The sequence below is a fragment of the Oncorhynchus clarkii genome, chromosome 14 (genome assembly GCF_045791955.1).
Source record: "Oncorhynchus clarkii lewisi isolate Uvic-CL-2024 chromosome 14, UVic_Ocla_1.0, whole genome shotgun sequence".
Classification (NCBI taxonomy): Eukaryota; Metazoa; Chordata; class Actinopteri; order Salmoniformes; family Salmonidae; genus Oncorhynchus; species Oncorhynchus clarkii.
In genome coordinates, this window is record NC_092160.1 from 36766372 (window position 1) to 36792675 (window position 26304).

Below are 26304 nucleotides of genomic sequence, written 5' to 3' on the forward strand. Positions count from 1 at the left end.
GTCTAACTCAACATGGTCTCTACCATCTAGTTCCTGGTCTAACTCAACATGGTCTCTACCCTCCTCTGGTACCTGGTCTAACTCAACATGGTCTCTACCCTCCTCTGGTTCCTGGTCTAACTCAACATGGTCTCTACCCTCCTCTGGTACCTGGTCTAACTCAACATGGTCTCTACCCTCCTCTGGTTCCTGGTCTAACTCAACATGGTCTCTACCCTCCTCTGGTTCCTGGTCTAACTCAACATGGTCTCTACCCTCCTCTGGTTCCTGGTCTAACTCAACATGGTCTCTACCCTCCTCTGGTTCCTGGTCTAACTCAACATGGTCTCTACCCTCCTCTGGTTCCTGGTCTAACTCAACATGGTCTCTACCCTCCTCTGGGGGTCAGTTTTAAGAACAAATTCTTATTTACAATGAAGGCCTAGGAACAGTGGGTTAACTGCCTTGTTCAGGGGCAGAACGACAGTTTTTTTTACCTTGTCAGCTCAGGGATTCGATCCAGAAACCTTTCGGTTATTAGTCCAACGCTCTAACCACTAGGCTAGGCTAAAGTTTGGCAGATGGTATCATCACCCATATGATCTCTACACCTTCCTGGTGATCAAGGGGATTTATGTGTTTATCTTTCTGGTTTCACTCGTATTCTGAGTGTCATATTGATTCAATCTGAAATACAGTCTACGTTTGGAAATGTAAAATCATCTACTATCATCTCTATGATGGCACTATTCAACCTCTGGAACTGCTCTGTCTGCGCCACAGTCAATGTGAAGTCAGTTTGTGTGTGTGTGTGTGTGTGTGTGTGTGTGTGTGTGTGTGTGTGTGTGTGTGTGTGTGTGTGTGTGTGTGTGTGTGTGTGTGTGTGTGTGTGTGTGTGTGTGTGTGTGTGTGTGTGTGTGTGTGTGTGTGTGTGTGTGCTGGACTGGACTGGATGGAGGCGAGTTGAGCCTGTGCTGTGCGCGCTGTTGGGACCAGCAGCTTTTGCAACGAAAACGAAATCCGATCCTCTGTCGAGCAGAGCAGCCGAAAGGGGGGTGTGGAGGAAGCAGATACAGTTCAATTGGAAAAGCTTGTGGAACGGTAACTAAAGAGCGGAGGTCTCTGACTTTTAAAAAGGTAAGGAAAGACTGAAAAGGGAGTGGTAAAAGTTACTTCGTAACTTCCTCGTGAGAGCAGAAAACGTATCGGTAAATGTATTTCCACTCTAAACTCTGACGTTTTCCGTTGGTTTTTAAAGCTAGAGAGAAGTTGAATCGTTTTGTAACTTAGAACGTGCCTTTTCTTTATTTATCCAGGTATGTGCGGTGAAATAACGTTTATGGATGTTTTATGGACTTTCCATAGTGTAACTTTTTCTCTCGTAAATGGGATTGAATTCACACTTGATGAATGTTCCACCATGTGATGCGGTAATTTAATGCAGTGGGAAATTGAATCCACGCTACTTCATGGCCATATGACATCTGTGATTTCTGTCCGAAGTTTAGTCTACAAAAAAAAAAAAAACGGTGAGAAAACGGTTGACTCATCATAGTTCTGCTTTGCACTCGTCACTTTTTGGCATTTTTATTTTACCTTTATTTAACCAGGTAAGTCAGTTAAGAACAAGTTCTTATTTACAATGACGGCCTAGGAACAGTGTGTTAACTGCCTTGTTCAGGGGTAGAATGACAGATTTGTACCTTGTCAGCTCGGAGGATTTGATCTAACAACATTTCAGTTACTAGTCCAAAGCTCTAACCACTAGGCTACCCTGCCGCCCCTTCTGGGTTAATATATTTACCAAATAACGGTCATTAAATGCCTAAATCATGACCATTTATTCAATTGTACTGCGCACATATAACTCAGTGTGTCCTACCATTGCACAAGGCAAACGTCAGGAGAAAATAACTATTTTGGTCGTCAATATTTCATTATCATATCAGAATGCTCTTGATTGATGGTTTGTGTGTTTGCGCAACTATGCGTCACCTGATAGGTGTAATGAGTCCCAAATGGCACCCTATTCGCTACATAGTCCACTCACTCTCTCTCCCTCACCCTCTATCACTCTAACTCTCCTTCCCCCTCTCTCTATCTCTCTCTGCCCCCCCCCCCCCCCCCCCCCCCTTCCTGGTCTGGTCTGGTCGACTGGCTGTAAACTGTAGTTGGAGGGATCATCATGCTATTTAATGTAAGACCCACTCAGAGCCAGGAAGATCTGCCTTTAATATGAACACCCTGGGAAAGCTAAGTGTGTTCCAAATGGTGCCCTATTCCCTATATAGTCCACTACTTTTACATAAGGTTCTGGTCAAAAGTAGTGGACTACAGGTAGGGGATAGGGTGCCATGTGGAATGCGGCCCCCAAGTCAGAGTTTGGAGCCAGCTGGTTGGCTGCTTTAGTCGTTGTTGTGATTGGCTAGGACACCGTGGTTCCCATCAGTCGATGTACAGTAGCTGTCTGGATGGTCGTGGTGTGGAGAGAGGTTGAAGGTTTGCCTGCCTGGATGGTCGTGATGTGGAGAGAGGTTGAAGGTTTGCCTGCCTGGATGGTCGTGATGTGGAGAGAGGTTGATGGTTTGCCTGTCTGGATGGTCGTGATGTGGAGAGGTTGAAGGTAACCTGTCTGGATAGTCGTGATGTGGAGAGAGGTTGAAGGTTTGCCTGTCTGGATAGTTGTGATGTGGAGAGAGGTTGAAGGTTTGCCTGTCTGGATGGTCGTGATGTGGAGAGGTTGAAGGTAACCTGTCTGGATGGCCGTGATGTGGAGAGGTTGAAGGTTTGCCTGTCTGGATGGCCGTGATGTGGAGAGAGGCTTCCAGCTGTGTCAGGGGTGTTGTTTTAATAGTGATGGTGTCTGGACAGAGGCAGAGCTGGATCTGATTTCCAGTGAATCACAGTCAGAAACACAGTTAGAGATCTCCACGGTGAAGACCTCACCTACTAAAACCAGGATCTCAGGAATGGAAAACAGAATAGTCATGGTATGCGTAACCCGGGAAGATATACGTGAAATACAATAGTCAGTGAGGATTGTTTGTGGTTGTCTGTCGTAGTGATTGATCAGAATAACACACACACAATATACATTTCCTCCCATTCCAGGGAATGAAAAGCCTCGAGGAGGGATATTTTAGAGAAGTATCCTCAGTGCAAAGGCATTTCAAACATTCCTCCAGGATACTGGTGATGGAGAGGTAAATAGACCTGTGGCTGAAGGTATGGAACGGTAGGAAACATAGACCTGTTGATGAAACGGTAGGGAACATAGAGCTGTGGATGAAACGGTAGGGAACATAGACCTGTGGCTGCAACGGTATGGAACATAGACCTGTGGATGAAATGGAGAGGTACATAGAGCTGTGGATGAAATGGAGAGGTACATATACCTGTGGATGAAATGGAGAGGTACATAGAGCTGTGGATGAAATGGAGAGGTACATATACCTGTGGATGAAATGGAGAGGTAGATAGAGCTGTGGATGAAATGGAGAGGTACATAGAGCTGTGGATGAAACGGAGAGGTACATAGACCTGTGGCTGAAACGGAGAGGTACATAGACCTGTGGATGAAATGGAGAGAGGTACATAAGAGCTGTGGATGAAATGGTTTACGATTAATAAAGGGTTGATCTACAGCCTTGAAGACATTATAAAGTCATGCCTGAGACTCAGAGACTGACTGAGGCAGTGATTTAGTCCCAAATAGAACCCTATTCCCTATCCTATTCCTTACCACAGTGCCCCATAGGGCTCTGGTCAAAAGTAGTGCACTATGTCGGGAATAGGGTGCCATTTGGGAACGCTGAGAGGGAATGTTCTGGGCTGCTGAGGAATGCTTGGTGAGAGACCAGATGGTAGAGAGGGAAAAACTTTATCCTGCTCTGAACGGAGCTCTTAAACTCGGATAATAAAACCAAGCCTCCATTTTCAACAGAAACACCGTTTTTGTTGTTGTTGTTGTTGTTGTTGTTGTTTTTTTTTTTTAAATCACATTGTCTAAATAATGAGCCTCGGTGCCAAGTCATCATAGTTAACATATTATATTACTGAAAAAATAGTTGATTCGTCTGAAATGCTTTCCTCGTTGCTAAACCTGAACCTTAAATATCCAATGCAGCCGTTTTTATCTGAGTAAAAAATGAAGTACCTTAATGTGTTTGTTTTCAAAATAATTGGCAAAAAAGGAACAAAAAATAGCTTCTTAGCCAAATAGCAATTTTGCTGGGAGTGGTCTGAGTGGGGAGGGTAAAACTTCAAATCTAGCTTTTATTGGCAGAGAGGTTTGAAACTCTTTCTTATTGGTCTATAAACTAATTTACAGCGTGGTGATGTCACCATGGAAAGCCCAACGCTTCATCCCATCAAAACAGCTGACATTTCAGTCAGTTTTACACTAAAAGGACATTATCATAATTTTCACAATTTCACAGTATTATTCCATCCTCATAGTGTGGAAACACATTTAAAACACATGAAAATCATGTTTTTTTTGACTGCACTGGGATTGTAGCCCTTTCCTGAAATCAAATGACCTTGTGGCCTCATGGGTGGAACGTTTATTATTTTTTAAACTCAGAAAATCCAGCGTTTTATGTCAAACAGTTGTGTTTTATTTCAGTCTTCTGTGACGTATATAAAGTATAATATTGGGAGGCAAACTCAAAATGTGATACATTTCAACTCTTTATCTGACATGGTACAGGTGTCTTCTTTTCTTAAGCCCATAACCATACTTTTGTTTCAAAGTAGATTGGTTTAAGACGACCAAGAATCCCTCCGTGTGACCCTGATTTAGCCCACTGGAGTAAAAGGTTCAACCTAAGACCTGTAGTATTTGTCGAGCAGGATGTTCTCTTTTGTGAAAGTGTTTGTTTTAAACATTTGTCCACAGTCTAGTCAGAGCTACGTCTTACCAGTGCCAGTCTGAACAGTGAAACACCAAACCAGTCCGTGAACGAACGAACGAACTAATGAACGAACTAATGAACGAACAAACTAACTAACTAACTAACTAACTAACTAACTAACTAACTAACTAACTAACTAACTATCTAACTAACACATTTGGTTGGAGGGATTACACAGTACAGCACCAGGTAATGATAACCATATGTAGCAGAAACAATTGTGTTTTTTTTAAATAGTACAGCTACACTGCCTTTTTAAATAGTACAGCTACACTGTCTTTTTAAATAGTACAGCTACACTGTCTTTTTAAATAGTACAGCTACACTGCCTTTTTAAATAGCACAGCTACACTGCCTTTTTAAATAGCACAGCTACACTGCCTTTTTAAATAGTACAGCTACACTGTCTTTTTAAATAGTACAGCTACACTGTCTTTTTAAATAGTACAGCTACACTGCATTTTTAAATAGCACAGCTACACTGCCTTTTTAAATAGCACAGATACACTGCCTTTTTAAATAGTACAGCTACACTGCCTTTTTAAACAGTACAGCTACACTGCCTTTTTAAATAGTACAGCTACACTGCCTTTTTAAATAGTACAGCTACACTGCCTTTTTAAATAGTACAGCTACACTGCCTTTTTGAATAGTACAGCTACACTGCCTTTTTAAATAGTACAGCTACACTGCCTTCAGAATGTTTTCCAACCTCTTGACTTTTTCCCACGCTGTTGTGCTAAAGCCTGAATTTAAAATGAATTAAATTGAGATTTTGTGTCACTGGCCTACACACAATACCCCATAATGTCAAAGTGGAATTATGTTTTTTGTAATTTCTACAAATTATTTAAAAAATGAAAAGCTGACATTTCTTGAATCAATAACTATTCAACCCCTTTGTTATGGTAAGCTTAAATAAGTTCAGGAGTAAAAAACAAAAGTGCTTAACAATTCACATAATGAGTTGCACCGTGTGCAATTATAGTGTTTAATGTACTTTTTGAATGACTACCTCATCTCTGTACCCCACACATACAATTATCTGTTAAGGCCCTCAGTCAAGCAGTGAATTTCAAACACAAAAACCACGGACGTTTTACAGTGCCTCACAAAGAAACTCACCTATTGGTAGATAAAAAAAATGTTTTTTTAACGATAAAAAAAAAAGCTGACAAGTATTTCTATGAGCATGGTGAAGTTATTACCACTCTTCATATTTTCAAGCATGGTGGTGGCTGCATCATGTTATGGGTATGCTTGTCATTGGCAGGGACTAGGGAGTTTATTTTAGGATAATAAAAAAAAAAACGGAATAGAGCTAAGCAGCTGCAAAATCCTAGAGGCTTTCCAACAAACACTGGGAGACAAATTCACCTTTCAGCGGGACATTAACCTTAAACACAAGGCCAATTATACACTGGATTTGCTTATCAAGACGACATTGAATGTTCCCGAGTGGCCTAGTTACTGTTTTGACTTAAATCGTCTTGAAAATCTATGGCACGACTTGAAAATGGCTTTCTAGCAATGATCAATAACCAATTTGACAGAGATTGAAGAATTTTGAAAATAATAACGTGCAAATATTGTACAGTCCAGGTGTGCAAAATTCTTAGAGACATACCATGGTATATTCTAACATGCATTGACTCAGCAGTGTCAATACTTATGAAATTAGATATTTTTTGTATTTCATTTTTTCAGTAAATTTGAAAAAGACAAAAAAATGTTTTCACTTTGTCATTATGGGGTTTTATGTGTCGAGGGGTGAGGGGGTAAAAAATGTTGTCACTTTGTCATTATGGGGTTTTATGTGTCGAGGGGTGAGGGGGTAAAAAATGTTGTCACTTTGTCATTATGGGGTTTTATGTGTCGATAGGTGAGAGGGTAAAAAATGTTGTCATTATGGGGTTTTATGTGTGGATAGGTGAGGGGGTAAAAAATGTTATCCGTTATGAATTCAGCCTTGTGACACAACTAAATGTGGAATAAGTGAATTCATGTCACTGCCTCCTCAGACTTGTTAAAACCTTGTCCTCGTTGGTTCACATTAGTTTGAACATTTACCAAGCTAATTGTTGAGGGAACGCTTTCAACGGAGGTGTTGAAATTGTTTATTTTGTTTTCTGTAAAAGATGATAGCTAACTAACACACGTCCCCAGTCTGTTCTGGGGTTATGAGTTCAATGAATTTGTCCAAGCTTTTGTTGCTGTCATCAAATAACAATCTTGATTTATCTCTCTCTCTCCCCACCATCCTCCATCACTACTTCTCTCTCTCTCCTCTCTCTCTTCCTGCATCCCTCTCTCCCCCTCCTCCTCTCTATTACTTTCCTTACCTCTACCCCCCCCCCCCCCCCCACTCCAGACCTGACACGTAGCGCCAGCCTATCAGAGAAGGAGTTGAAGGAGGCGAGGGTGAGGTCACAGATCATCGCTGCCCAGTTGACCGTCCCGTCTGGCTGCTCCAACTCCCGCGGAGTCCAGCTCTTCAACCGCCGCCAGCAGAGAGTCAACGCCTTCACGCTAGAGAGCTGCGGGGAAAGAACGAGGGAAGAGGAGCGAGAGGAGAGAGACGGAGATACCAGGAACAACAACCTGACATGGGAAGAAGACAGAGGGGGACCTAGTGAGGGGACAGAGACAGACAGACAACTGAACTGCTGCGGGACAAAACAACCACTCTGGTCGCCACCCTCTGGAAGTGAGGTCACCGGAAGTGACATCATGAAGGACCCAGGTGACGAGCACATCTACGAGGAAGTGGAAACAGTGACACAGGAGAGACACTTCCAGCCGGTGAACGAGAGACAAGGGGAGGAGGAAGAGAGGAGTGGAGAGAGAGAAAGAGAGGAAATATACGAGGATATTGAGGGTGAAGTGAAGGATGAGATAATATCAGTAAATGACAACAACACTGGTCCAGTCAGAGAGGAAGTGGGGATGAATAGGGGGTCATACACATACCCCACAGCTCCTCCTGAGACTCGTAATGGCTTCCACAGCACCCAGGGGTCTGCTGGAGAGATCCAAAATGGCGGGCGAGTTTCTATGTCCCTGTCCAGACAGGCCCCCACCATCGTCAACCGGACAGCCAGACCCTTCTTTTCCCCGCCCACCGTACAACCCAAGTCCCCAAAGGCCAGGAGTCCCGTCATGGATAACAACATACCTCCAGCTCCCTCTTATCCTACCCCAACTCTTCCCCCAGCTACCTCAGACTCCACTCCCCCTCTCCCTCCTTTCACTGCCACTCGCCCCGTAGCCTTCTCCCCTCCTCCCCCTCCTCCCTCATACCCCATGCCTCCTCTCCCAGCCTTCCCCATCCATCCTCCTCCTCCCTCCCAGTCTCTCTCCAGTCCTCCCGCCATGTCTACCGTCATGTTCCCTAGGTCTACACCCGTCCCCCAGTACAACCCTCCTCCTACAGCTGCCCCAGTGTCCCAGTATCTACCCCCCAACCCTCCTGTCACCCACAACATCCCTCCTCCAAGTTCCCCTAGACCCAACACCTTTGTTCCCTTCACCCCTCAGCCTATAGGCCAACAGAACCAGCAGCAGCCAATCAAAACGGGAATCCTGGAGGAAGGGGCGGCGGCCATCAGACGATCGTCGACAGCCAGGAAGTCCATGTTCACCTTTAAGGAGAAGCCTGTCATGGCACCCAACCCTGAACTCCTCTCTCTGGTCCAGGGGAACGATGATAGGAAGAAGCACGGCCTCCGTTCCGTTCCCGACTCAGCCCCAGAGGAGGAGCTGCTGGCTCTGGGGGCCGAGGCCTCTAACTTCCTAGCCAGGGAGGAGGTGAAGGCGGAGGCTGCCAACGTGCCGGAGTGGTCCTCCTGTCTCAAGAGCTCCAGGACCAGGGAGCCCAGGGGGCAGCACCAGCCAGAGCAGATCCTGACCAACGCATCAGGGAAGGGGGCCGAGCTGTTCGCTAAGCGCCAGTCCAGGATGGAGAAGTACGTAGTGGAGAACCAGAATGTGTCCGGTGGTGGAGGTGGTCAGATGAGGTCTCCATCTCCCACAGCATCTCTGCCGCCATCTTGGGTCTATCCATCTAATATGCCTGGCCGGGTCAAAGCTATCGCTAACAACACTGACCTCAGTGCCAGGCTGACCCGGACCCTCCAGACCCCTCAGCCCTCGAACAGGAGGCCCAGCCAGCAGGCTCAAACTCCGGCCCCGGTCCCCGAGGAACCACCCTTGGAGAACGGCTGCACCAAGATAGAGATGGACCTCTCCAGGCACAAGCCCTACCAGCTCAACTCCTCCCTGTTCATCTTCAACCCAGTCCAGGACTCTACCAGCACCCTGCTGAGCACTCTGCCCCGGGGGGCCCCGCCACCACCTAAACCCCTGGTCTCATCTGAGGCCTACTCCAGGCAGGCCTCCCTGCCCTCCTCCAACCCTCCATCACACAACTACAACAGCCTGCCCCGCTTCAGGCCTACCCTGTCCCCCTCACTTCAGGCCCCATCAGGAGGAATTGGAGGTGGGGATAACTATCCTCCTCAACACGGGGGAACTCAGCTGAGGGACACCAGGATCACCTCTCCTGTCTCTGTCTTCTCTCCGGAGAGAGTGGCCTCTCCTCGGTCGAGCGTCCAGACACCCAGACCCACCTTCTCTGCCAAGAGGGCAGGGATCGAACCCCAGGTGTGGAGGCCTTCTTTCTTCTACCAATAGATCTACTCTGCTTTTACTCTGTTTCTACTCTGAACTGTGTTAACATGACCAAAGTACAACAGATAGACAGAAAGAGCCTTATTTTACTATATTGCAAACAACAGATACAACGGATACACACAGTCGATTTATTAGATACCTAGATCCTACAGGATTAGACATCACTGTTGATGTTATTTCACAGTACAAAGCTCAACATAGATTATTTCTCTACACTTAAAGCCACACATTTTGTTTGAGCTCCTTGTGGAATCTTGATTTCATGGTTTTGCTGCTTCATTAGTGGTTAAATCAAATCCCAGAAAAGGAACATTATTTAATGTCAGATTAACAGGGGAATATTTGTCAAATAGTACAATAATAATAATAATAATAACAAAAAATCCACTGAGTGTACTTCCGTCAACTTCTAAAGAAAATTGGGGTGAGAAATCGGGTTCACACTTTTTCCAGTGTTTTTCCCCTTCAAGTCTCCAGAAAGACTTGATACAAAGAGAAAGAGAAAGAAAGAGAGTGAGAGAGAGAAGAAGAGAATAGCAGAGAGAGAGAAGAAGAGAATAGCAGAGATCAACAAAAGAAAACAAGATACACAAAGCCCTTTAACAGATGCTCCGGCGTCTATTTTATGATCTATGATTTTGTAATTTAATACAAGCTTACAGACATGAAAGTATCAGGCAGGGAACTCCCTTTTAATGTCTCTGTTTCTAATATAGACTGACTGCTGTTTGAAATGGCACCCTATTCCCTGTACAGTACACTACTTTTGACCAGGGCCCATAAGGCGCAGGTCAAAAGTAGTGCACTGTACAGGGAATAGGGTTCCATTTGAGACGTAGACCTAGACTTCTGATTCTCAGTTTCTCAGCCCTTAGACGAGAACTACCAAATGATATACCGCTATTAGCATCCTGTGAGCCTCTGACTCTGAGGCCATCGATGTCAGTCATTTACACACTGCACTGCTGATAGACTGCTATTAGCGTCCTGTGAGCCTCTGACTCTGAGGACATCGATGTCAGTCATTGCTGCTGCATTGCTGCATGCCATTTTGATGTAACGTATCTGAAATGTTTTTTACGACTTGACTGAGCCATAATTTCAGGTGAAGTGTTTATACGTAGAACGACATAGAATGAAAATATAACTTGTGATTGTTTTCAGATTTACGACGTTGTTTACTAAAACCAAATAGGTGAGCCTCAAAACATACAAGTGTTTGGAGCTAGTGGACAATAATAATAACAATAATAATAATAATAATAGGTAGAGCTTCCTCGTTTCTCTTATCTCTGATGCACTCATTTCCCATTCATAGAACAACAATATAGAATAAAAAAATATGTTTTCAGATGTGTTGATCACTAAACCAGCTAGCTGACAACAAGGACTTTGGTTGTTCTGTTTCTCTAATCTTTTATGTGCTGATTTCTGTTTTCCAATTCTGTATCTAGAAACTTCTCTTTTTTTCCTGTTTTGGACTGTTTCTTTTTCTCTCCTGATTAAACCTTTATCCTTTCTGTTTTCCTGGAAACTTCTTTCTTTTGTTTTGTCTTCTTTTTACCCTAGCCTGTCGTCTGTTTCTTCTACCCTGACGTTTTCCACTCATCTACCTTTATAGTACCCATAATCATAACCATAATCATGTTCTATTGCCATAGTTTACTGAAGCATATAGTACATCGACCACATGTATATCTCTGCAGGAAAACATTTAAAAACAGTCAATAGACACCACACAAATGCATATTCCCAAAGACTAACACCGGATAAATACATCAAAGCAAAACCAACAATCAGTCTTTTTTTTAAAGAAGTAACAGTTTTAAAAGATTCTCTCTTAAGGTAATGGAAACACCCTGTACAATATGAGTGATCACACTGCATTCCACAACCTGTTTTTTTTTTTTGTGAAGAAAGGGTCTTAGCTTTCTAAAAGCCCCCAAGGGTTAAAAGCATTCAGACAAATAGTATGACCCATGGCCCCTACCTTCAAAAGAATGGTATGACCCATTGGCCTTTCTTGTCTAGCATGAAAACATACTCCAGGCTCAAGGTACAGGTTACCCTTAGGGCCTAAGTAGGTACAGATATGTCACATGCTTCGTAGACAACAGATGCAGACAAACAGTGACATGCTTACTGACGGGCCCTTCCCAACAATGCACAGTTAAACATAAGATTAAAAAGTGATACAGTGAATAACAAATAAAAAATAACATGGCTATATACAGGAAGTAGAAAATAACACGGCTATATACAGGAAGTAGAAAATAACACGGCTATATACAGGAAGTAGAAAATAACATGGCTATATACAGGAAGTAGAAAATAACATGGCTATATACAGGGAGTAGAAAATAACACGGCTATATACAGGAAGTAGAAAATAACACGGCTATATACAGGAAGTAGAAAATAACATGGCTATATACAGGAAGTAGAAAATAACATGGCTATATACAGGGAGTAGAAAATAACATGGCTATATACAGGAAGTAAAAAATAACATGGCTATATACAGGAAGTAGAAAATAACATGGCTATATACAGGGAGTAGAAAATAACATGGCTATATACAGGAAGTAGAAAATAACACAGCTATATACAGGAAGTACCAGTACCGAGAAATGGACAGGGGTACGAGGTAAGTGAGGTAGCTATGTACTGTATATATTTGTAAGGGTAAAGTGACTAGCAGCAGCGTGTGTGGTGAGTGTGAAAGAGTGTGTGTGTGTGGCGTCAGTACGCATGTGTGTGCATGTTATGTGTGTGTGTGGGCGCATGTGGTGTGTGTGTGTGTGCGTTGGGGTTGTCGGTGTAAGTATGTGTGAGTCTGTGGGTAGAGTCAAGTGTGTGTGTGCATAGAGTCAGTGCACAAGAGTTGGTGCAAATGGGTCAATGCAGGTAGTCTGGGACAGGTAGCCATTTAATTTACTATTTAGCAGTCTTGTTTAGAAGTCTGATGGCTCGGGGGTAGAAGCTATTCAGGGTCCTGTTGGTTCCAGACTTGGTGCATTGGCACCGCTTGCCGTGTGGTAGCAGAGAGAACAGTGTATGACTAGGGTGGCTGGAGTCTTTGACAGTATTTTGGACCTTCCTCTGACACCGCCTGGTATAGAGGTCCTGGATGGCAGGGAACTCAGCCCCAGTGATGTACTGGGCCGTACGCGCTACCCTCTGTTGTGCCTTGCGGTCGCATGGCAAGCAGTTGCCATACCAAGCGGTGATGCAGCCAGACTAGATGTTCTCAATGGTGCAGCTGTTGATTTTTTGGGGAGAATCTGAGGGCCCATGCCAAATCTTTTCAGACTTCTGAGGGGGAAGAGGCGTTGTCGTGCCCTCTTCACAACTGTGTTGGTGTGTTTGGACGTTGATAGATCCTTAGTGATGTGGACACAGAGGAACTTGAAGCTCTCGACCCGCTCCACTGCAGTCACGTGGATGTGAATGGGAGCACGCTCCCCCCCCCCCCCTGATTACTGTAGTCCACCATCAGCTCTTTTGTCTTATTGACATTGAGGGAGAGGTTGTTGTCCTGCCACAACACTGCCAGGTCTCTGACCTCCTCCCTATTGGCTGGTCTCATCATCGTTTACCACCATTGTGCAAAATAAACTTTCCAGTTTACCCCATTCGTTAACACTATCAATGTTTTCCTCTACTGGGTGAATTGCCACTTTCAATGCAACATACTGAAACAAAATGAACTAAGCAAGACTTAGTATACAAGAGATTTTTTTTTTGCACCCCAGTAGGATTATATTGCATTGACTCAGGGATGACTCAGCCCGTACTCTACAGACCTGTGCGGCATAACCAATCAGAGCTGCAGTATCCCCATATGCAAATAGACCATTGCCATATATGGATTTGTGCCATTCCTTAGAACTGGACTGTGTTTACAGCATGAGCGATTGTGAGTAGATACATTTGTTGTGAGTAGATGCACTCATCAAAGTGAGAGCTGCATGTAGCCACATGTGAACATTTAGTTCATATCCTTTGCAACTTAGTGACTTATTAGCTCAGTTATAGATAGTTTGTAGTCAGCAGTGGAGGAGTGGTCGCCTCCAACAAGAACACAAAACATGTACATTTCTAGACATCTTTGAAAAGAAACTCAGGTAAAGAGCATTTCTTCTGTCTTAATAGGGCCGTGTTGTATTTTGAGACAGAATGAGCTAAGTAGCCATTAGGCAGAGGCATCATTTGTTTTCTCTCTAATAATGGTATGGGAATAATATTTAACTTTATTTTGTATAGTGGGTTCTTGCATCTAACAACACATTTTCAGTCACATCCTTGTCTGAAGGACAAGTGGATCAACAGGTTAATTTCAAGCCAGGCATATTTTTTCAAAAACTCAACAACAACAAAAAAAACACTGAATGTAGGCTTACATTGAACACCACACATTGGCTGTTAATACAGGCTGAATGATAGAACAGCTATTTTACATGTTAGAATATTATGGGATGCATTTTCACCTTTGTTTTTGATGGTAGACCATTCTAATAGGTCTACATTAGGACCAAATAGCCACAGTAGCCATTGTTATAACTGTAACTTATAGTGGGTACAACCTCAGTGTTTACAATAAAAGCACACCAGAAGTTGCACAGACTTTTCACAACGTTGAAGTTTGCGCCTTCAGCAGACCTGACATTTTCTCAGTGCCGAAAAAATATGTTTAGGGAACATTGCCATCGTGTTGTCGGCAAACTTAATGATGGTGTTGGAGTCATGCACAGTCGTGGGTGAACAGAGAGTACAGGAGGGGACAAAGCACGCACCCCTGAGGGACCCCTGTGGTGAGGGTCAGTGTGGTGGATGTGTTGTTGCCTGCCCTCACCACTTGGGGGCCGGCCCGTCAGGAAGTCCAGGATCGAGTTGCAGAGGGAGGTGTTCAGTCCCTGGGACCTTAGCTTAGCTTTGAGGGCACTATGGTGTTGAACACTGAGCTGTAGTCAATGAACAGCATTCTCACATAGGGGTTCCTTCTGTTCCAAGTGGGAAAGGGCAGTGTGGAGAGATCTGTGGATCTGTTGGGGCGGTATGCAAATCGGAGTGGGTCCAGTGTGTCTGGGATGATGGTGTTGATGTGAGCCATGATCAGCCTTTAAAAGTATTCTTGGACACAGGGACTATGGTGGTCTGCTTGAAACATGTTGCTATTACCGACTCTGTCAAAGAGAAAATGAAAATGTCAGTGAAGACACTTGCCAGCTGGTCAGCGCATGCTCGGAGTACACGTCCTGGTAGTCCATCTGGCCCTGCGGCCTTGTGAATGTTGACTTATTTAAAGCTCTTACTCACATCGGCTACGGAGGGCATGATCACACAGTCATCCGTAACAGCTGGTGCTCTCATAGATGCTTCAGTGTTGCTTACCTCGAAGCGAGGATAGAAGGCCTTTAGCTTATCTTACATTCATCTCTCTACCCTTGTTTAGCATCATCATGGTGTCTCATATTCATGTCTCTCTAACCTAGTTTAACATCATCTTGGTGTCTCACATTCATGTCTCTCTAACCTAGTTTAGCATCATCATGGTGTCTCACATTCATGTCTCTCTAACCTTGTTTAGCATCATCATGGTGTCTCACATTCATGTCTCTCTAACCTAGTTTAACATCATCATGGTGTCTCACATTCATGTCTCTCTAACCTTGTTTAGCATCATCATGGTGTCTCACATTCATGTCTCTCTAACCTAGTTTAGCATCATCATGGTTTCTCACATTCATGTCTCTCTAACCTTGTTTAGCATCATCATGGTGTCTCACATTCATGTCTCTGAACATTCACATGTCTTTATACTCTTTACTCTCTCTCCACAGATGAGGAAGGAGTCGCCTCCAACCCCGACCCACACCACCCCCACTCCCACCAGGACACCCCAGTTCACCCGTCGGTTCAGCAGCCCAGAGGGACCCCCCACTCCCAGTGGGGTCCGGTCCCCTACCCCCCAGACCAGCATCACCTCCTCCTCCTCTTCCAGGCCCCAGCACCAGGGCACCACCACACCCACCTCCCCTGTCTCCCCACCCTGGGAGACGAGGTGCCAGTCCCCCGCGGTGGTCAACCAGACCACCAAACCCTTCTCTACAGCCTCTTTATCCAGGCCTAAACCATCCACTACCACCTCACCTATATCGCCTGTATCTCCCTGGGGGTCCCGCTGTCAATCCCCTAACATCAACCAGACAACCAAGCCTTTCTCCACCACCATCTCCAACTCTTCCTCTTCCAGACCCTCTCACCAAGGCACCATCACCTCTCCTCTCTCCCCCTCACCCCTGTCCCCTCCCTGGGGTTCCAGATGCCAGTCTCCCATTGTCAGCCCCAACAACTCCAAGGCAAACCATCGCCTGTTAGCCAAGAACATCATCAACGCGGCCAAACGTAAAAACAGCCCGTCCCCAGGTGCTCTGAGCGGCCACAACCTCCCAATCTCCCCACTAGGTGACAACACCACCCACCAGCACCACCAGGGCTACGACCACAGTAGCAGCAGCTCCAAACCCCCCTTCAGCCCCTACCAGTCCAGGGCCATGGGGTGCCAGTCTCCCCCCTTCGCCAGCCCTCCTCCCACCCCTACAGGGGTGATCCGGTCCCCAGTAAGGCTCTACAACACCAGGTCCCTCACTGACTCGGATGCTTCGGTGGAATCGGAGGACTCTGGGCTGAGGTCTCCAGGACTGCAGCGTACCCACAACACCTGTCCCCGGGGCTGGGGCGGCAGCCTGAGGGTGAAGAGGGGCAGTTTTGGCACCGACCTCTAGGGGGAGCCGGGGAGAGAAGGTCAGGAGAAAGGACCATGAAGCGAAATAAGAGAAAGAAAAAAACAAACATTGATAAAAGGGTTTTGGATAATTCTTAATTTCATTGACCAATAGGAGCATCTAAGATGGAGGGCTAGCTCAGCGCTTGCCTCACAGGGGAGATATGGAAAGGACTTTGAAAGGAACTGACCTTGTGTGTTTGTTGCTTTGGAGTAAAGGACAATAATGTTGACCACATAGTAAAGAACCCGATGCCCTTACAATGCAGCTGGGACATAGAAGCAACCTGTCCGGTGATTTTAAAGTCAACTAAAACCCACTGATTTGGCTGGCTGGCTATAGAAGAGTCCAGGACCGTCAAGCTCAGAGCTAGCTCAACAGTGGGATTACTGAGAGGAGATTGAAGGGACAATTCACTGTTGCCTGTTCCTCTCATTCTTACATCTTTATAAAACACATTATACATTTATTACACACACAAAAAAAAGGAAATGAAAGGGATTCTAAAATCCGAAGAGACTTGTGATATGGACCTTGTAATTGAAAAACAAAATGTGTTGTTGTAATCAAGCATTGCTGAAATGTAAAACGAGCTTTTGACTTTGACAAGAGTTCCTTGAATAATCAAATTATTACAGTAGCTTACTTATGTTTACTCTTAAAAAAAAAAAAAAGTGTTTATTGTAATTTGTACCAAAAAAACAAACAAAAAAAGGTATACAGGCTAGAAGAAAAATACCAAAGACAATATCTGGAATGATGCAGTGTTTTCAAAACAGTGTTACACTTTTCATCCCCCACGTAAGACACTGATAATGGGGTGTCGTAGATAGGCCCTTTGCAGTTGTTTTGTATATATATATATATATATATATGTTTTAATGTTGCTGGGTATACATTGGAATAGAAAAGAATGCAGTTAAACCATAGGTTGACGTGATGTTTGCAGGTCTGACACAGGTCAAACTGGGGGGAGAAAAAGAGGGTGCCATTTTAAAATGGCACCCTATTCTCTACGGTGCACTACTTTACACCCGAGCCTTATGGGGGGGCCCTGGTCAAAAGTAGTGCACGAAATAGGGTGCCATTTGGAAACAGAGCACCATTTAGAACGCATACAGAGTATGAAGAGGTCCGTTTTAGTTCTGTAGTAGTCGTGTCTACAGGGAGGCAGGTATAGGAGTTTTGTAATATAATATTACAGTTTTCTGGACTATGCTTTCATCAAACAAATCCCTTTGAAAGTTGACCTGATAGTTATTAGATTAGGAAAACAAAACAACAACAAAAAACGGACTATTACTCTTCCAACTCTGAGCACGTAGAAATAGAATGGGTAGAGTCAGAGCCATGTACATTTACATTGACATTTTATAAATACGGCTCTGGATTACGATGTAGAGGTTCTCTACCATTCCAGAACTTTACTATGCAAAGAATCAAGGAACGTTGTTGTGGTGTTGAAAAAAAAAATCACAAATGGCCCAAAATGTACACTATGGTAGAGTATATCCTTTTTTAATCAACAGGGGAGGGCTTCTTTACCTTTCGCAGTGCAATAATATCCCCATTATATACTGTATATACAGTTACTGTATGTTGTTTTATGTACAGCTTTGTTTCAAATGAATGTACAGATTGGCAGGTAGAAGAGAGACGGAGACAAAAAGAGGGTTGACCTTTTATGGAGAAAGTTTATGTGAGGTCTTATATGTTAACCAATGGGACACAATGTTACCGTTTCTAATACTGATGTGTCTACTACTCCGGGCACGGACAACAAACTAACAATGGCTGGGGATGAGAGCATGTAGAAAATACTGCATTCTGAGCAATAGGTAGGAAACGAAAAGGGGTTGAGTTTGTTGTCACTAATGTTGTAGAGACAAACATCTGTGTGTACCACGACGATGACGATCAAGATGGCCAATAGGAAAGATTAATAAAATAGTCATTCCACGAGAGATGGTTAAGAGTAGGTTACAGACATTGGGTTGGGATCGAGGTTGAGGTCGAGGTTGAGGTCGGGGTAGAGGTTGGGGTCGAGGTTGGGGTCGAGGTTGGGGATCGAGGTTGGGGATCGAGGTTGGGGATCGAGGTTGGGGATCGAGGTTGGGGATCGAGGTTGGGATCGGGGTCGAGGTTGGGGATCGAGGTTGGGGATCGAGGTTGGGGATCGAGGTTGGGATCGAGGTTGGGGATCGAGGTTGGGATCGAGGTTGGGGGTCGAGGTTGGGGATCGAGGTTCGGGATCGAGGTTGGGGTCGAGGTTGGGGATCGAGGTTGGGGATCGAGGTTGGGGTCGAGGTTGGGGATCGAGGTTGGGGATCGAGGTTGGGGATCGAGGTTGGGGATCGAGGTTGGGGGTCGAGGTTGGGGGTCGAGGTTGGGGGTCGAGGTTGGGGGTCGAGGTTGGGGATCGAGGTTGGGGTCGAGGTTGGGGATCGAGGTTGGGGATCGAGGTTGGGGTCGAGGTTGGGGATCGAGGTTGGGGATCGAGGTTGGGGATCGAGGTTGGGGATCGAGGTTGGGGGTCGAGGTTGGGGGTCGAGGTTGGGGGTCGAGGTTGGGGATCGAGGTTGGGGATCGAGGTTGGGGGTCGAGGTTGGGGATCGAGGTTGGGGATCGAGGTTGGGGATCGAGGTTGGGGTCGAGGTTGGGGATCGAGGTTGGGGATCGAGGTTGGGGGTCGAGGTTGGGGATCGAGGTTGGGATCGAGGTTGGGGATCGAGGTTGGGATCGAGGTTGGGGGTCGAGGTTGGGGATCGAGGTTGGGGATCGAGGTTGGGGTCGAGGTTGGGGATCGAGGTTGGGGATCGAGGTTGGGGGTCGAGGTTGGGGATCGAGGTTGGGGATCGAGGTTGGGGTCGAGGTTGGGGGTCGAGGTTGGGGATCGAGGTTGGGGATCGAGGTTGGGGTCGAGGTTGGGGGTCGAGGTTGGGGGTCGAGGTTGGGGATCGAGGTTGGGGATCGAGGTTGGGATCGAGGTTGGGATCGGACGATAGGAGTAGGTTTTTGTTAAATGACCAAACTCTTGCTGAAGCAAGGCCCTGTATTCCACCATACTCTAAATGCTTTAGTTTTGTTTTGTATTTGATCAAGTTTCCCTTGATTTTGCACTTATTTTTTTCATTCCATATTCCTATTGGCACACACAGTATCGGACTAACTTTGATTGGCTGAAACAGGTGTCATTCACACAGAAATCACACTCTTTCTCCATAATCTGCATAGTAACAGTTAGAGACCGCCGCCACACACTGAACACACTATAATAGGCTTTCATATGTTATACAGTTAAAAACAATTATCAGTAAATATAACTGTTGAACTTCAACCCTCTGGAGGCATTGTATTTCAAGGCTGGGGGGTGTGGGTGGGGGGGTGGGGGGGTCACCAAGGCCACGGACATCATTCCACATCTCTCCCTCCGGACCCGTAGCGGATCACAAACAGAACAGGACCACAGGAAACACAGGAGTGGTTCTATCCTTGTCCCCTAAACACATAGGACTCTATGTGACCGCTGCATCTGCAGATGACTGACTCGTCACATGTGGGCTGTATTCATTAGACACCCAAAACAGAAGAAAAAAAAAGGGCGTGAAACAAGAAGGGACTACCTGAACTCGTCCAATAAGGATTTGTTCTCCTTTGCACAGCGTTTTGCTGCAGTGTACCCTAATGAATACAACCCTGACGAACCTCTGACTGACAGGGACAGCTGGTATTATGGTGGCTTGGCACCTTGGGTAAGCAGGAATAACCTTCTCACTGTCACGCCTGTGTCTTAAATGGCATCCTCTTCACTATGTGTAAACACATTTCGCTGGGTGTTTCTTCTTTCTTCCTTGTCTCACAACGAGATGTCAGAACATTCACGACAAGAGAAGATGAAATGAGAGAAGAAGAAAACGTTCAGATGCTACCGAACGGTTAGAAATCATCGGTATATCAACAACACACTATAGGGATAGGGTGGTATTTCAGATGTTACCACTGTAGGGATCAGTCTCGAGTAACCCCCCCCCCCCTCTGTGAGTCCAACCTGCCCATCAACACAGGGTGGCTGTGTCCCAATCCCAAGTATTGATTGTAATTAGCTCTTCATGTATTTTAACAATATTTTGGGGCGGCCAGGTAGCCTAGTGGTTAGAGTGTAGAGGCGGCAGGGTAGCCTAGTGGTTAGAGTGTAGAGGGGGCAGGGTAGCCTAGTGGTTAGAGTGTAGAGGGGGCAGGGTAGCCTAGTGGTTAGAGTGTAGAGGGGGCAGGGTAGCCTAGTGGTTAGAGTGTAGAGGGGGCAGGGTAGCCTAGTGGTTAGAGTGTAGAGGGGGCAGGGTAGCCTAGTGGTTAGAGTGAAGAGGCGGCAGGGTAGCCTAGTGGTTAGAGTGTAGAGGGGGCAGGGTAGCCTAGTGGTTAGAGTGTAGAGGGGGCAGGGTAGCCTAGTGGTTAGAGTGTAGAGGGGGCAGGGTAGCCTAGTGGTTAGAGTGAAGAGGCGGCAGGGTAGCCTAGTGGTTAGAGTGTAGAGGGCAGCAGGTAGCCTAGTGGTTAGAGTGTAGAGGGGGCAGGGTAGCCTAGTGGTTAGAGTGTAGAGGGGGCAGGGTAGCCTAGTGGTTAGAGTGTAGAGGGGGCAGGGTAGCCTAGTGGTTAGAGTGTAGAGGGGGCAGGGTAGCCTAGTGGTTAGAGTGTAGAGGCGGCAGGGTAGCCTAGTGGTTAGAGTGTAGAGGGGGCAGGTAGCCTAGTGGTTAGAGTGTAGAAGGGTCAGGGTAGCCTAGTGGTTAGAGTGTAGAGGTGGCAGGGTAGCCTAGTGGTTAGAGTGTAGAGGGGTCAGGGTAGCCTCGTGGTTAGAGTGCAGAGGCGGCAGGGTAGCCTAGTGGTTAGAGTGTAGAGGGGGCAGGTAGCCTAGTGGTTAGAGTGTAGAAGGGTCAGGGTAGCCTAGTGGTTAGAGTGTTGGGGCGGCAGGGTAGCCTAGTGGTTAGAGTGTAGAGGAGGCAGGGTAGCCTCGTGGTTAGAGTGCAGAGGCGGCAGGGTAGCCTAGTGGTTAGAGTGTTGGGGCGGCAGGTAGCCTAGTGGTTAGAGCGTTGGACTAGTAACCGAAAAGGTTGCTAGATCAAATCCCTGAGCTGACAAGGTAAAAATCTGTCGTTCTGCCCCTTGAACAAGGCAGTTGTTACTAGCCCGTCATTGTAAATAAGAATTTGTTTTTAACTGTAAAATTTTAAAAAACAAGAGGGGGAGATTTCTTGAGTTTGAAAAATAAGGAAAAAATGTAATTGATAATGTGCCTAACAACAAAATGTGTGTATCAACAATATGTCTCATGTACCCCTCCTTTAATTCTGGGTTATTTAAATAATTGAACACAAAACAAAATAAAGGTGATGACACTAATTATATCAACGTTGTTTAAGTGGTCTCTTTCCATTTAAGGTCACAAAACACTTCAGTTACATTACACCAGTAAGAAGTGCCTAGGGAACTGTAGAAGTTGTAGAGGCTAATCTGGGATATTACAACAGTAAGAAGGGCCTAGGTACTGTAGAAGTTGTAGAGGCTAATCTGGGATATTACAACAGTAAGAAGGGCCTAGGGAACTGTAGAAGTTGTAAAGGCTAATCTAGGATATTACAACAGTAAGAATGGCCTAGGTACTGTAGAAGTTATAGAGGCTAATCTGGGATATTACAACAGTAAGAAGGGCCTAGGGAACTGTAGAAGTTGTAGAGGCTAATCTGGGATATTACAACAGTAAGAAGGGCCTAGGTACTGTTGAAGTTGTAGAGGCTAATCTGGGATATTACAACAGTAAGAAGGGCCTAGGTACTGTAGAAGTTGTAGAGGCTAATCTGGAATATTACAACAGTAAGAAGGGCCTAGGTACTGTAGAAGTTGTAGAGGCTAATCTGGGATATTACAACAGTAAGAAGGGCCTAGGTGCTGTAGAAGTTGTAGAGGCTAATCTGGGATATTACAACAGTAAGAAGGGCCTAGGTACTGTAGAAATTGTAGAGGCTAATCTGGGATATTACCATGGTAAGAAGGGCCTAGGTACTGTAGAAGTTGTAGAAGCTAATCTGTAATATTACAACAGTAAGAAGGGCCTAGGTACTGTAGAAATTGTAGAGGCTAATCTGGGATATTACAACAGTAAGAAGGGCCTAGGTACTGTAGAAGTTGTAGAGGCTAATCTGGGATATTACAACAGGAATAAGGGCCTAGGTAAATAAATGTTGTAGAGGCTAATCTGGGATATTACAACAGTAAAAAGGGCCTAGGTACTGTAGAAGTTGTAGAGACTAATCTGGGATATTACAACAGTAAGAAGGGCCTAGGTACTGTAGAAGTTGTAGAGGCTAATCTGGGATATTACAACAGTAAGAAGGGCCTAGGTACTGTAGAAATTGTAGAGGCTAATCTGGGATATTACAACAGTAAGAAGGGCCTAGGTACTGTAGAAGTTGTAGAGGCTAATCTGGGATATTACAACAGTAAGAAGGGCCTAGGTAAATAAATGTTGTAGAGGCTAATCTGGGATATTACAACAGGAAGAAGACGTTGTACATTTTGTACAGGCTAATCATAGAATACCTAAATCAACGGTGTTTTATTGTCATCACACATTATGCTACTCAGGTTGCCCTGGTTCTTATCCATGCTCATAGTCTTTTATAGTATATGACAGGGGGGAAAGGACTACGACGACATACTAACTCAGAATCATTTAATTCAGCAAACCAGCAGCCACCAAGAGAAAATCAATACAGATAGCAGCTAACAAGAAAACACAAGTCTGTCAGGCAGACCTGTGGGCTTTCTGAGCCCCTTCAGCCATCTGACTGGGGTCTGTAAACGATACTCTGTCTGCATCTTAAATTGTCTCTCCCTATTCCCTAAATAGTGCACTACTTTTTGAACCAAGACCCATAGGTATCTGATCAGAAGTATTGCACTATATAGGGAATAGGGAGTGTCATTTTGGGATGCACATCTCCATCTCACAACATGAGAACCAACTTATATTGATTCTGGAGTTAAACATCTACTAGCTTCATTCACATGAATCTATTTTGATAATTTATTTTGTCCTGAGAACATAGACAAATCAAATCAAATCAAATGTATTTATATAGCCCTTCGTACATCAACTGATATCACAAAGTGCTGTACAGAAACCCAGCCTAAAACCCCAAAACAGCAAGCAATGCAGGTGTAGAAGCACGGTGGCTAGGAAAAACTCCCTAGAAAGGCCAGAACCTAGGAAGAAACCTAGAAAGGAACCAGGCCATGAGGGGTGGCCAGTCCTCTCCTGGCTGTGCTGGGTGGAGATTATAACCAATGGCCAAGATGTTCAAATGTTCATAAATTACCAGCAGGGTCAAATAATATTAATCACAGTGGTTGTCGAGGGTGCAGCAAGTCAGCACCTCAGCAGTAAATGCCAGTTGGCTTTTCATAGCCGATCATTCAGAGTATCTCTACCGCTCCTGCTGTCTCTAGAGAGTTGAAAACAGCAGGTCTGTGACTGGTAGCACGTCCGCCGAAGTAGCCTACATATTGTGGCAGCTGTACACATGTAAATGAAGGAGGAGAATTATTGGTGATTTACGGCCATGCATAGACTGCCACCTGTAGGAACTAATAGAGGGGAGTGTTAATGAAGCTGTATCTTCACCTGTAGTAATCTAACATACCACTAGGTGGCAGTACAACACAGGTCAGATATGGACAGGTCTTTCTTTCTGCCTTTTTTAGTTGAAACTACTTTTTTTTATTGAAAAAAAAAAACAGTGTACTTACAAGAAGTATACAAACAGACAATGGTAAAATATGCTAGAAAGGGTTACAACAAACTACACATTATACAGAGACATTAGAGGATGCAGACATATTGATTGTTTTAACAGCTTTCTGATTAGAAGAATGTTGAATGGTCTTGATGTACTGCTCGGATTCCTTCTAGAAAACACGGAAGAGTGGTTATTTATTAGTGAATTTACATTTATGAATATTACATTTTGCCATTAGCGCAATTAGTTTGGAGGTAAAAATTGTTTTTCTTTATCCTTATTATGGTTAAGGAAACCGAGCAGCACATTCTCCCATAAAAAAATAAATAAATAAATAAAACAGTAATCAAGAATATTAACAATTATAAAACTGTGAATATCTTTCCATAGTTTCTTTACATGTAGACAATGTCAAAATAAATGCAAATCTGTTTCTGGATGCTCAACATAAAAAGTACAGTTAATGTTGATGTATTTTTTGAGTTTCTTCACATAATTCACAGGGTCATACTCATGGATCATTCTGAAAGAGAGACCTCTCTGACCTTGTTAAACAAGCAGGTATTTGTCTGGTAATAATTAGACCTTTTTCCCAACAGGTATTATTGACAAATGTATTCCAGTAAGTTGTGACATAAGGAATTGATACAATATCCCTTTGAAATAAAGCAGGTAGCAGGTAGATCTGTTGTTCTGAGGGAACAAGCAGAAACACTATCTCTATTGGATAGTCAACTGGATTAAGCGAAGGTAGGTCAACAAGGTGAGGTCTGGTTACACCTCTAAATAACATGAGAGTTCCAGATGGAACAGCATCAGAGACTATGGAGAACTCTCTAGGAGGGTAGGTCAAGAAGGTGAGGTCTGGTTACACCTCTAAATAACATGAGAGTTCCAGATGGAACAGCATCAGAGACTATGGAGAACTCTCTAGGAGGGTAGGTCAAGAAGGTGAGGTCTGGTTACACCTCTAAATAACATGAGAGTTCCAGATGGAACAGCATCAGAGACTATGGAGAACTCTCTAGGAGGGTAGGTCAAGAAGGTGAGGTCTAGTTACACCTCTAAATAACATGAGAGTTCCAGATGGAATAGCATCAAAGATGACAGGCCAACTCAGGTGTTACAGGGATAGGTGTTACAGAGATATTGTAACAAAATACAAATTACTCATCATTGAGTAACAATTGTTCTACATTAAAAAGTTAATTGAAGACTTTCTATACAAAATATCCTTATTTTTCCAAATGAAATACCTATACGGGAAAAGATTATGTTTACATATTAGCGACCACGCTACGAATGTCTATGAAAAGCAGATCGTTTTGCAGGAATCTTATCAATGTTATAGTTACAAAGTAACATAAAATTGAAGCCACCAAAACGGGAGAAGATATAATAAGGGATGTATGTAGGGTCTGGGCTGCATGTAGGGGACTGGGCTGTATGTAGGGACTGGACTGTATGTAGGGGACTGGGCTGTATGTAGGGACTGGACTGTATGTAGGGACTGGGCTGTATGTAGGGACTGGGCTGTATGTAGGGACTGGGCTGTATGTAGGGGACTGGGCTGCATGTAGGGGACTGGGCTGTATGTAGGGGCTGTATGTAGGGACTGGGCTGTATGTAGGGACTGGGCTGCATGTAGGGACTGGGCTGTATGTAGGGACTGGGCTGTATGTAGGGACTGGGCTGTATGTAGGGACTGGGCTGTATGTAGGGACTGGGCTGTATGTAGGGACTGGGCTGCATGTAGGGTCTGGGCTGTATGTAGGGACTGGGCTGTATGTAGGGACTGGGCTGCATGTAGAGACTGGGCTGTATGTAGGGACTGGGCTGCATGTAGAGACTGGGCTGCATGTAGGGACTGGGCTGCATGTAGGGTCTGGGCTGTATGTAGGGACTGGGCTGTATGTAGGGACTGGGCTGTATGTAGGGGACTGGGCTGCATTTAGGGGACTGGGCTGTATGTAGGGGACTGGGCTGCATGTAGGGGACTGGGCTGTATGTAGGGGCTGGCTGCATGTAGGGGACTGGGCTGTATGTAGGGACTGGGCTGTATGTAGGGGACTGGGCTGTATGTAGGGGACTGGGTTGTATGTAGGGGACTGGGCTGTATGTAGGGACTGGGCTGTATGTAGG

General features: G+C 44.9%; 1 protein-coding gene across 2 annotated transcripts in view; it reads left to right on the plus strand.

Annotated features, from left to right (window-relative positions):
• LOC139366584 (synaptopodin-like) overlaps positions 1-16442 on the plus strand; it is a 40098-nt gene extending 23656 nt beyond the window's left edge. Inside the window, exons 1-3 of one of the 2 annotated variants that reach the window (XM_071104257.1) lie at positions 961-1116; positions 7267-9557; positions 15431-16442. In XM_071104257.1, coding sequence (XP_070960358.1) covers positions 7626-9557; positions 15431-16375 — 2877 coding nt within the window. In that variant the 5' untranslated portion in view covers positions 961-1116; positions 7267-7625 and the 3' untranslated portion in view covers positions 16376-16442. Of the gene's footprint in view, positions 1-960; positions 1117-7266; positions 9558-15430 lie in introns of those variants that run through there. The other variant, XM_071104256.1, reaches the window with a different exon arrangement.
• Positions 16443-26304: the final 9862 nt, after the last annotated feature.